A 12,585-nucleotide genomic window follows, 5' to 3' on the forward strand; every position below is an offset into this window, starting at 1 on the left:
TATTTCCTGTTTTTTCTTGATCTTAAGAATTCAGTTTACACCTAAAAATTGAATTCCAGCTATTCCAGCTATTCAAGTCAAAATGACATTTTGACTTGAATTTTTACAACTAAAAATGTCTATTTTACAAGTGTAATTTAAATTTCTCTGTAAAATAATAACAAATAAAATAGGATTAAAAGCTATAGTTATCTATCATCTTATCAGCTGTCTAAGTTCAATTCCAACATTTAATTAAAATCTTGTTAGGCGTTTTTTTGCGGGATTGTGTCATGTAATGAATCACTACCGGCACATGTAAATGAGATAAAAGCACAGCCATGCCTCAAATCACTAAACCATACTAAAATGAGCTGGTAATCCTTGTTTATGAGTGAATAAACATGTTACCACAATGCTATTTGCCACAGTAAATCTCCCAGCAGGTTTTACGAATTCTTCCAGATTTGTGAGTGGAGGTTTCCCATAGAGATACTTTTATTTGAGATAATACTTACACTTTTACTCAATAGCGGTCACCAAGGTTTTAAAAACAAACAGCAAATCTGTGGTTGCAAAGCTATATTCATTTTCACTGGTGCAGTGAACCACTGCCAAACTCCAACCACTATCACCATAGTTTAGACTTCATCTTAATATAATTTTTTTTCTTTCAATGGCACAAGTTCATTTGAAAACACAAGCTCTGGGATCATCCTTAAAATTAAACACTTCACAAAGATCAAAATCTTCCCAAAAAAGAAGAAAGAAATTGGCATCAAAGGATGGAGAACCGAACACAAGTGCCTCTGGAACACATACACTTCAAGCGTGGTCAGTGGACTGTGTGTGAAGTCCACTGTGGTTTCAAAAAAAAAGAAAAAAAGGGGGAAAAAAGTAATCCATAGTTCTGCAGTGTGTGCACTGTCACTCACTGTATCTCTGAATGAATCCATATCTTGATTTGTAGTCAATGTCAATATCTCGTTGAATACATATTTTACATGATGGATGTTCTTGTCCAATAGTTATAAAACATAGATGAAGAATTTGGAAGGCTGACCATGAAAGGCAAAAGGAGTTCTTTTTCTCAGAGTTTCCATTTATGTATGTCAGTATTCCACTGAAGTCCAAATATATGATTTCCACTGTCCTCAAGCAGTCTTACTTCCATCTAAGTTATCAGAGAAAACGATGACGAGTCCCAAATATCCTGATCCCAGACTATCGTGTGACCTGAAAAAGAAGGGCTCACGTTATAGCATGAATGACAATGCCCACACATACCTACTTTAAAGGGCCTCAATTTTTCTCATATATAGGTCCACTTATAAAGTCATGTGCAAATGTTTGAATAACCCCAGCCAAATAACATGTTTTGTTGATTTTTTAAATTGAAAATAAGACACATTCTCAACAGGGAACAAACTTAAATATGGCATTTTTCTACAAATTTCTATTTTTTTGTTTATCAAATTGGAAAATAATAAAAGGTACAGGATAAAATGTGCCATTACTTTTGCACAGGCTACATTTTTCCCACTATGTTACAATCAGCAGATAAACAGTAATTGCACATTAAAATGTGCAGAAACGTGTAAACTCTGTAGTGAATTTTCTCATATTTTTACTTTTACAATGAACAAAATGTAATTTGACTGGGGTGCCCAAACTTTTGCATACAAATGTAACATTTGTGTAGTTTATGCACCCACAATTTTTCATGATCATTTACTGTAATGTTGCATGTAAAAGAGTCTCTTCTACTTGTTTTAAATAGCTGTGATGTGCTTCACTGGAAAACCAGCTCTGAAGCATTCCTTATAACTTCAATGTGAATGGGCGGGGCTAATCCACTGTAGAATGAATAGGTGACTATATGTAATTGTGTGGTTTTTGTGACATTACAAAAACAGTTAAAAGGGGCTGTTTTTGCAGCTTAGTTCTCATACAAGGACTGTATGGACTTGTAAGGGAAAGCAACGTTTTAAAACTTTAACAATATTGAAAAATAACACCAAACAGATTTTTTATCATTACATAGTCCAATTAAATCTAAAACTGGACTCAGACTTGCTTGTGTATCTATTTTCTATTGTTCCTCATTTGGCACTCGAGTCTCACACATCAAATATTCCCATTTCACAATATTTGCAAGCTACATCAAAGTCTTTTATTTAAACAATGAACAAAGAAAACTATTTTTTTCATGTTATGAGCTGTTTAAAAGAAGACTGTTGACTGTGGGCTGGTAGTCATGCCCACACAGTGTACCAAATATTACAATGCCTTAAAAAAAAATACAAAAGTCACACCTGACACGACTTCATCTCCTTTCTCGCCTGAACTCTCCTCATTATTTAAAGCCATAAGTGCTCCTATTAAAGCCTCTCTCGGAGGCAGGAGGTGTTATTGCTGAGGTTAACTCCCGCTCACACCCCTCCCTGCGTCAGCACCTATCAGTCTCATTAACTCCAGCAGCTCTTCCAGCTCAGTGGCTGCGGCCTGAAATAGCACTCCGGAGCATGCCGGGACGGGAGGTGTGAGCCCTGCTGGGCCCTTGAGGCTTTAGCATGCGGGTCTGGTCTTGCTCCAGCTCCGTGACACACATGCGGGCGGGGCGGAGGGCGCAGTGGGCTGAGGCTGGGGCCACGTCTCTCTGGCAGTGGACGAGGCCGGCCTGCATGGCTGCTCAGGGAAGCCCAGTGTAATCTACACCTTCAGGTCAGCGCCGGCGGGGTGCCGGGGGGCATGCTGACAAGGTGGGAGGTGTCTGGGTCACTTCCTCCTCCTCCTCCTCCTTCACTCCCTAGCGCCTTGCCGGTTCACTGATGTGGACCTCCGCTGCATTTTGGCAGGGCTACAAAGAGGTGGGCTGGCCAAGTTCATGCTGTGCTTGGTGCTGTCTAGGATTACTGCTGGACTAGTTGTGCAAGGGTATTATGCATGAGTGGTAAATTTGAAAGAAATACAAGTTGTAAGATTTTTATGATTTATTTTTATACCAGATATTTAAGATTTCTCCATATTTCTCCTATATTTTCACTTAACATACTCTTACACAGCATTAATTTTGTTGGTTTATAGAAAAAATGCCAAGACATTTTGCTGGAATAAGACTCTACAGTTAGATATTTATGTGCAGTTAGTGTTTTGAGATACTTAAGATTTGTTATAATTTCTTACAATGCATCTTCATTTAACACTATTGTTTTCAATGAAGTCACAGCAGAAAATTCCGCCACTGCCAGCAGTCACAGCACTGCGCTACAGCAGTCAGTACAAAGTTCCATCGAAAAATTCAATTTTCCCAACTTTTGCCATTAGCTTAAGTGGGTGTAGCTGAAGGATGTTGATTTTTCTGGAAACACTTGCAGCTGAAGTCCAGGCGTACTGGGTCATGTACAACAAAACCTGAACCGATGAAAGATAGGTATTAAGTATACTGAAACAGATTAGTGTGTGTTCAACGCACACTGTAAAAAAATAAGTCAGGTCAACTTGAAAATTTAATTTAGCCAATCACAACACACACACATTTTCTAAGCTTATCCTCCTGGGTCACGGAGGGTGCTGGAGCCTATCCCAGTGCAGAAGCCAGGAAACACCCTGGACATACACATTAACACCTAGCATCTCCAATTCGCCTGACAGCATGTTTTTGAACTGTGGAAGGAAACTGGAGCACCTGGAGGAAACCCACACAGACACAGGGAGAACATGTAAACTCCACACAGAAAGGACCCTGGTCACCCAGCTGGGGAACCAAACCCAGGCCATTCTTGCGATGAGGCAACAGTGCTACCCACTGCGCCATCACAATAAAAGCCTGTTCATGCTAAGGGATAAAGAGAGGTTCAAAAATGGTCATGTAAAAATGTATTGTGACTATTTTTGGTACATGAAATCACACAATTGCTTTACATAAGCTTCAATAGATAAAAATAGAATACAAAAAAGTAGGATATGGGCCCTTAAATTTTACATTTTTTGTTGGAATTTTACTCCGGTCCTCCCCCAGTGTAGTCACTGACACTTCCCACTAAACAGCTTCCATCTCTCAGACTCCTGAGTGCGGAGGGCTGAGGCCTCATATTTAAGCACATCACACTGCTCTGAGTTGATTCACCTTCCCCCCATAAAAAATCCCTTTTTTGAGTAACTTCAACTTAAGCTGTTTGCCTAAACTAATATGCAATATAAAAAAAAAAAACTTTTGACTAAGTTCAGAAAATCAAAAAAGCTATACAGAAGGTTCACCTAAAATTTCAAGTTGACCTAGTTGATAATACCATCTCCCCACAGGAACGCTAATGCTATCATCATGCAACGGCATAACTACAATCTTATAGGCCCCAGTGCAAAATACATGAATGTCCCCCATGAAGGTCCCCCACTTCCAATGAATAAAAGAATGACATTGTAATTTGCTTGTACAGTCACTTTTGTTATGCCTAAAACAAGTTAATGCTTTCAAGGCACACCACTCTACCCACTACCATCTAATAACCTACATTTTTACATTAGATCACCTATTTAAGATTTTAGAGTTATAAATAATGAATATATGATGCTGCAGGTTAAAAACGGTAGCAATTGAAAGTGGTTATCATGAATGAGATTATCAATATATTGTACTATAAATAAGAGGGAGATAAATAGATGTCAGGGCTGTCTGTGTAGTGTTGATGGAGGCTAAATGGGGATGTATGTTTTTAAGAAATTACATCTTTCTGTGAATCATGAGTGTACACTGTCATTATCTAAATGAGCATGATTGCCCTCTCCCTCGTCAGTTATGTCACTGTCACCACAGCAACATTTACATGGCTGATACTTAAGATCTGTTACTATTCCTTTAGGCAGTTTACACTGTGCAATAATTGCTGCAATAATGCTGTGTCAGACAAATCGTGAAAGAATTCTTTGATTGTTTGAGTTTTTGAACATTTAACGTGACACGTTCTGCAGCAAACAAATTAGTGTCTCTGCGACCAAAGAATATTAATAAATAAAGTAATAAAGTTCTGGCAAATCTCGCAATGTGACTGCTGCTATGACACACATCTAAAAACAACCAATAATGAGCAGCATGAAATGACGTGTGTATGCGAGAGGGAGAGAAATCATTTTCTTGCATTATAAATCTATCGGCAGAAAATCTGTATCGTATGATCTGACGTGCAGCATATCTGAGTTTGCACAGTCTGACATGGAATTTGGCCAAGATTTTATTTGCAGAATATCATGCAGTTCGACATGCAGTAAACATGCAGGACTGTAATTGTACAGTGTGAATAAGGCTTTACACTGTATTCTCACTTACCACAACTTGTTTGTCACCTAGCTGCTCTTACACAATGTTAATTATATTGGTTCACAGAAGTAAGGGCAAGACATTTATGTTTTGCTTGCATAACACCTTATAGTTAGATGACTGACAACATCAATAAGCCCTCTAGTAAAATCCTCCTATCCCATTTTGCAGTGCCTACCTGAGGTAGAAGTTTCTGACACAGAGAAAATCTATAGCAAAACTGTTTTAACAGTGGCCTTGAGGTACTAAAGCGCTTTATGACGGCTGTAAAAAACAAAATCACGAGAAACCAAGGTCAAAAAGTTCACCACTCCAACACATACTTTTGAAGCAAATCCGTGTTTAAAATCATTGATGATTTATGACAATCCCAGTCATTATCTCGCCCCTGACGGAGCAGTCTGATTAGACGAAAACAAACCAGTCAGCGGCTCCAATCATGTCGCCATGGTGACTCATGTGGGATTCCTCCCTGCTGCCGTATTCCAGAAACGTGCAAGAACGGTGGCCCGTAGGGCTCCGAAATCAAAAGCAGCCAGGTTTGAGAGGAGCTCCCAGCACCTCAGAGGTCCGCCTGCAGTTGACGTGAGTGTGCGAGCATGAATTATTAAGGGGGCTAAAGTAAAAAAGGGCTGCCTCACGCAGGCCCCTCTGTCCTATGAATAATGGAGGAGCCGGCTCAAGTGCAGGCATTTGATGAGTCAAACTCCTCAGCCTGATGGATGGATACGAGCCCAGTGTGTCAGCGTTACATACAAACACAGACACGCACATACCTGCACCTAGAAACTCCCAGAATACACACTGAGACATGCTTGCTTTGTAAACAGACTCACTCACACACACAGAAACACACACGCACACACACACATACACTGACAAACAAAAGGCGGTAACCCACATTACCCCATGGAAGCGCACCCACTGCCCTGCACTGACGTTGTCAAATGTTATGCCACCTTATGTGTTTATAGTGACATTGCCTGACCTTCCCTTTGCAGACAAAGCTTGTCAGAGGTGGAAGATTATACACTTAAAGGCAGAGCTGAATGCACATTTGTCTAACAAGCACAATTATCTGGGTCAAAGAGCAATCAGGCATATCCACAATGAGGTCTTCTAGGCGGAAGGCTTTATAAACAATGTCATTTCAATCTCTCCTTTAGATCTAGGGCTTTTATAACCCAGCAGACTCTTTACCTCACCATGTCTTTTCTACAGAGTTACGACTCCATTATCTTTATAAATATGTTTCAGGTAATGCATTTCATATAGGGTTACTTTGTTATTCAAGAAAACTGCTAAACAGTTTTTGAGTATGTGTCCTTCAACCACTGATCATTTTTAAGGTGCACTTAAATTACAGAGTAGTCTGTCAGTAATGATCAACAGAGGTTTTATACACTCAAACTGGTTATTCAGAAATGAACATAATAACAGCTATTTTCATTCTTCAAATATACTACACCATCTCCCTTCTGAGCCAAATAACCTGCTTTCTTTAAAACCTGTAAGTAAACAGTACATGCTTATTTGCAGCTAACTGCCGCACGCTACATTGACATATAAAATATATTCAAATATATAATTTTAATTTATAATTTACAATATAATTTAACTTTCCATGTGAAAACACCCATCATATTAACTTGAGCAATCTCCAAAAATGTAGTGGAAAAGTGTAGATCCCTTACCAAGAACATACTGGATTTTGTAGATGTTGGTATTTGTGGAGAATTTATGCCCCACAATAGCTTTTTTTACTCTATCACTTATAAATTGAACTTTACTATAAGTGAAAGAAGTGGTCACAAATGGCACTGCAGCAAATACACAACAGACCGCATTACAGACAAGAGGTTTTCATAAATATTAACACTGTTGTTCAGTGCAGTAGATGGAGTGACCTACCGGCAGAATGCCACTGCCGAAACTCAAGAAAATGCAATTTAGAGAATGGGATTACATTCAGCATTTCCTAAAAAGTAGTATTTCTTCTTCTTTCCCACTAACACTATTATTTTCTATAAGCAAATATGTCTTTCCGATTTTTTCCTTCGAAAAAAATTAAAGTGGAGCAGCTGTAATATAGCTTTCAAAATGGACTGCGTCTGATCTCATCTCTGCCCTCAGCAGAATGGCAGAGCTGCTGCACCATTAGGGTCACCAGTGGACATCTTGTGCAAATATTAATATATCTGAAGGAACACACACTTTGTTGTGGATGTGCTAGTGTCAGAGTCAGGTAACAACAAAATCCAACAAGGACATCTTTCGTACAGTTCCATTTGCTGTGCTATAGGACACACATACATATGATGATCATGTGATATATTTGATCATCTCACAGCAATAGACAGGACCACCACAGAGCAGGTATTATTTGGGTAGTGGATCATTCACAGCACTAACACTGTGAATCATGTAACACTGACGTGGTGGTGGTGTGTTAGTGTGTGTTGCGCTGGTACGAGTGTATCAGACACAGCAGTGCTGCTGGAGTTCTTAAACAGTATGTCCAATCATTGTCCACTCTATTAGACACTCCTACCTTGTGGGTCGACGTTGTAAATGTAAAGTAAGAGACAGTAGCTCCTCTGTTGCCGCACAGTTTGTGTTGGTCATCCTTGAGTCCTTTATCAATGGTCACAGGACGCTGCCCACAGCACACTGTTGTCCAGATATTTTTGGTTGGTGGACTATTCTCAGTCCAGCACTGAAATTGAGGTGTTTAAAAAATTCCAGCAGCACTGCTGTGTCTGATCCACTTGCACAAGCGCAACACACACTAACACACCACCACCACATCAGTGTCGGTGCAGTGCTGAGAAAGATCCTACACCCAAATAATACCTGCTCTGCGGTGGTCCTGTGGCAGTCCTGACCTTCGAAGAACAGGGTGAAAAAGGGCTAACAAAGTATGCAGGGAAATCTGAGCTAGTTTGATAATCAAAATATGGTTCCAGATGACTCCTGGAGGACCCAGCCATCACATGGACTTGTTAAATTCCATCACCAGCATGCTTGATTTAACATGATGAAGTATTAATTAATCAAACCTGGTGTTTTTTGATATTCATAAGTGATACTGGGCTGTACCGAGGACAGGTTTGGAAATGGATAAACAAATACATTAACATATTTAAAATCAAAACTTGTATTAGTCTGCTATTTGTATGCATTTTAATATTAATGTTTTTCTGAGCAAATAAACACTTACTTAAATCTAATTTTCTCAAGTATCTATAACTTTTGTACAGTACTGAATATGTGAAGAGGAAAAATCAACTGCTGCAGAAGGTCTGTGTATATATGAAAAGTTTCATTCCAAAACACTGTATACTCAATTTTGGATATAAATAATTTGAAAAAGAACAACAGCCGATGTTAATGGAAAACATATGTTCATTTCTCTAATAAAAGTGATATTAATGATAATATACCATTGGTATTATGTTTATCTTTGTATTATGCTTATATGTGTTATTTATATGTGTAAAACCCACTCCTAATAACCTATGTGATGAAAAACTAAATGTAAATCATCACAAAATTACACGCTTCAAAGCTGTCTATAATGCATTTTACAACAAAACCCTTCATATATACGCTGTAGCATGCAAAAATTTGAGTACCTCTGGTCAAATTACGTGTTTATTTTCTATGTGAAAAGAAGTTTAAAAATCCTCTACAGGGTAGAAACTTAATTATGGTAATCGGGCATTAAAATATGTATAAAATCATCAAAACATTTAATTTGACCAGGTTGTCCAAACATTTGCATATGGTTGTACATCACTGTCAGTTTCTTTCTACACAATAAACAGACCTTGAAATCATATAGCGTAACTGCTTTCATAAGATAAAAACAAAACCCAAAAATGTAACAAAACCTCTTAACAATTGTTATAACATTGTTATTAATATGTTAAGGTGATAACAGCATATGCCTGAGCTGTTGGTGCACCACTATGAGTGCGAGGCAGCACTTGTCTAATGCGGGTACATAACTATCTCTTTCTCTCTATCTCTCTCTCTCTCTCTCTCTCTCTCTCTCTCTCTCGCTTTCTCACCCTGGTTGTCTTCACTTTGTTCCCAGAGCTGCAGCTCCACCCTTTGAGATCCGGCAACACCTTACATTCTTCTCCTTCCATACAGGGCTGCATCTGGCACCACCATTTCTGTGCTACTATAGATGCTGGAACACAAAAAAACAGAGAGATAGACATGAAGAGATTAACTCACACTCACATGCACCCACACATACAGTTTATTGTTTTCTCCTTCCATTAGCAAGTGTTTTTGGCTTACCCACTCCCAACAACCATAAAGCTGCTAAGAGCAAGAGGGAGAGAGAGAGAGAGAGAGAGAGAGAGAGAGAGGGAGAGAGAGAGAGAGAGAGAGAGAGAGAGAGAGAGAGAGAGAGAAGTAAAGCTCTCTCTTTATGTCTCTCTCTCACATACAGACTCACGAATACAAACGTGTCTGTGTGTGTCTGGACACGAGTAAGAGAGGACAGAAACATCACCAATCACCCCATATCCAATATTTTGAAGGATGAGGCAATAAAGATTGAGGGGGAGAGAAAATCCTATAAAATTTTACCCACACCCAGTGCCAAAAGAAATAAAACTCTAACAGTCTCTCTCTTTCTCTCTCTCTCTCTCTCTCTTTCTCTCTCTCTGTCTCTGTGCATCAGAGCTAGTAAGGCTGAGGGTGTTTGATTGGTAGCTGATGGCTGGAATCCATCACCGGTTTGCTGCTGGTCTTCAAGAACATGGCAAAAGTCCATGTCAGGAGGAAGTGAACCATGGTGAGGAAATGATCACAGTGGTGAGGGCTAAGAGAGTGGAGGCAAAATAGGCCAAACTCAGCGCTTAAGCCATGAAAGCTAATACAGAGCACAAAAATTTAGACAGCAGGTCATGGTTCTCTCTAGCTCTCAAGTTCCATGCGGTTTTTGATTATTTTGGAGCAGCTCCACAGAACATCACTATCACTCCAACACCACTTGACTTCACTCTCTCAGAACTGTCCTCTAAACTTGTGTAAGTGAATCATCAGTTAACAAGAAACCTGTCCTTTTTTGTGGAACTGTTAGTGTGCTATGCAAGCAATAGCACCACAACCAGCTCCACCCTTCTAGTTAGCACTCTTCAACATTTAGCTATTGTTATTGTTAAACTGCTTGTTGCTAAAATGTTTTGAGTGATGCCGTATTTTTTCACTTGTTTATATGAATTAAAAACAAATCTTAAGTTTTATTAAAACTGTTATTAAAACTATGCGATTTAATTGTACTTACCTGTAATTACATTACATTGTGTAAGGTGTTACATGTATCAATCTCAGAAACAAAGAATAATAATATATAATAATAATGATACACCGATGAGTCGAAACATTATGATCACTCACAGGTGTAGTGTATGACGTTAATTATCTCATAATAGTGGCGCATGTCAAGGTCTGAGATATATTAGATGGTAAGCAAACATTCGGTTCTTGTAGTCAATGTGTTGGATTTTCTGAGAAATGGGCAGACGTGAAGACCTGAACAAACTTGACACAGGCCAAATGGTTGTGGGCAGACGACAGGGTCGGAGCATCTCAGAAATGGCAAGGCTCCCGGTCAGCAGTGGTGAGTACTTACTGCCAGTGGTACAAGAATGGACAAATGATGAATGGGTGCCTAAGGCTCATCGATGCACTAGGGCTTTGAAGGCTATCCTGTCTGGTCTGAACTGACAGACACAGAAACAGAAATTTTTAATGATGGTGACAGCATTGTGGACGAGGAACACCCCTTCATGGCTTCATGGTCATGGTTCTCTCAATCTTAACCAGTGATGATTGTAGTTACATTGTTCGTCAAAGTGTAAAAAGGGCACTGTAAAGGACTAGGGCTGTCACTATTAATTATTATGATCATTAAGTAATTCACAGATAATTTTGCTGAATAAACGAGTAACGAGTTTTTAAAAAATGCCTTAAAATGGACTTAACTGAACAATAAAAAGCCGCACATCGCCTTTCAAAAAAGGCTGAAGAAATACAGAAGACACTGCGGAAAAAAATCATTTGGGTGTTCACAGGCTCTGTTTCTTTCTGCAAGAGAGACCAGTAGGAGAACTTAAAATATGAATTATCATCATTCAAACTGCCACTACCAATTCACATAGAAGACTTCATAAAAATTGTTTTTAATCAAATTTAATCGATTAAACAAGGCCTAAAAAGGACTGTGGCCAATATCAATGCATCTTAAAAACACATTTTCCAGCTGCCCTTAACCTCATCTCCAGTTGGCAACATACATTTGTTTACATCATTGTGAAATAATGAATGGAAACCGAATGTAGTTCATATGTGGTCTTGGTCATAATACATGACCAAATTAAGCTGATGCATGACTGAACATAATGAATACGCTGATAGTAATTTCAGTACTTGAATAATAGTATCTAGAATGTACATACATCTCATAAACACATCATGCCTTCAGCCCACGCCAAAAATGACTGTACTATAACGCTTTTCTGGATCTCTCCATATACTACAGTGCTCTGTAGGAGGCAGGAGGGCAGAGGAGAGCCCAGAGCCTGTCAAATATATTACAGAGCAGAAAAGAAGATCAGGATCGATTGACCCGTCCAGAGAGAGAGCCTGTTGACATGTTATTAGACAAGCAGGCTGTGCCGCGCTTCAGTGTGCAGGAGGATGATGGTGTCATGTCGAAATGGCTCTCGACTCTGGAGTGACAGGCGCAAGAGATGAGATGGAGATAGAGATGGGTGGCTTCATTTTGATGGGCAGAAAGCGTCTGGGGCACGTCGCGAAAATTTAAGTCCAACATCCTTTCAATTATGTGGCTTTAAACATGAGAAATTTCATTTTAACCATTGACTTGATAGAGACGTTTAAGTCAGCATGTAGTCTGAATGTAGTGTCTTTAATCATACCACACACGTAATAAAATGAACACACACAAGTCTTCTGCATATGAAAAAGCAGAGTTATTACCATTACGGCCTTTACGCACCAAAGGCAATTTATTTGGAAGTAAAAATAATCATATATATGACGTTCCATCATATGCAGAACCGATGATGTCTTGCATACCAAACATTCATAACTGTGAAACTATTTTATTTATTTTTGCAAGCGACATGAACTCATCCTGTCAGTCATCGCTGTTTCTGGTGTTGGCATGGCAAAAACAGAGCTGATTTTGACAGATTTTGTTCCGGTAACCTGTACTGTTTGACAATCCAAAAGGGTTGATCTGT

At 39.1% G+C, this 12,585-nt stretch overlaps 1 protein-coding gene across 1 annotated transcript in view; it reads right to left on the reverse strand.

Moving 5' to 3' along the window:
* Positions 1-229: 229 nt before the first annotated feature.
* The window catches only part of si:dkey-238f9.1 (chemokine-like protein TAFA-2), a 128,023-nt gene continuing 115,667 nt past the window's right edge, over positions 230-12,585 (reverse strand). The window contains exons 4-5 of the mRNA XM_036569600.1: positions 9,370-9,494; positions 230-1,215 (exon numbers count right to left, since the gene is read on the reverse strand). Of these exons, the coding sequence (XP_036425493.1) occupies positions 1,204-1,215; positions 9,370-9,494 (137 nt within the window). The 3' untranslated portion in view covers positions 230-1,203. The remainder of the gene's footprint in view (positions 1,216-9,369; positions 9,495-12,585) is intronic.

The sequence above is a fragment of the Colossoma macropomum genome, unplaced genomic scaffold, assembly GCF_904425465.1.
Source record: "Colossoma macropomum unplaced genomic scaffold, Colossoma_macropomum, whole genome shotgun sequence".
NCBI classification, from domain to species: domain Eukaryota; kingdom Metazoa; phylum Chordata; class Actinopteri; order Characiformes; family Serrasalmidae; genus Colossoma; species Colossoma macropomum.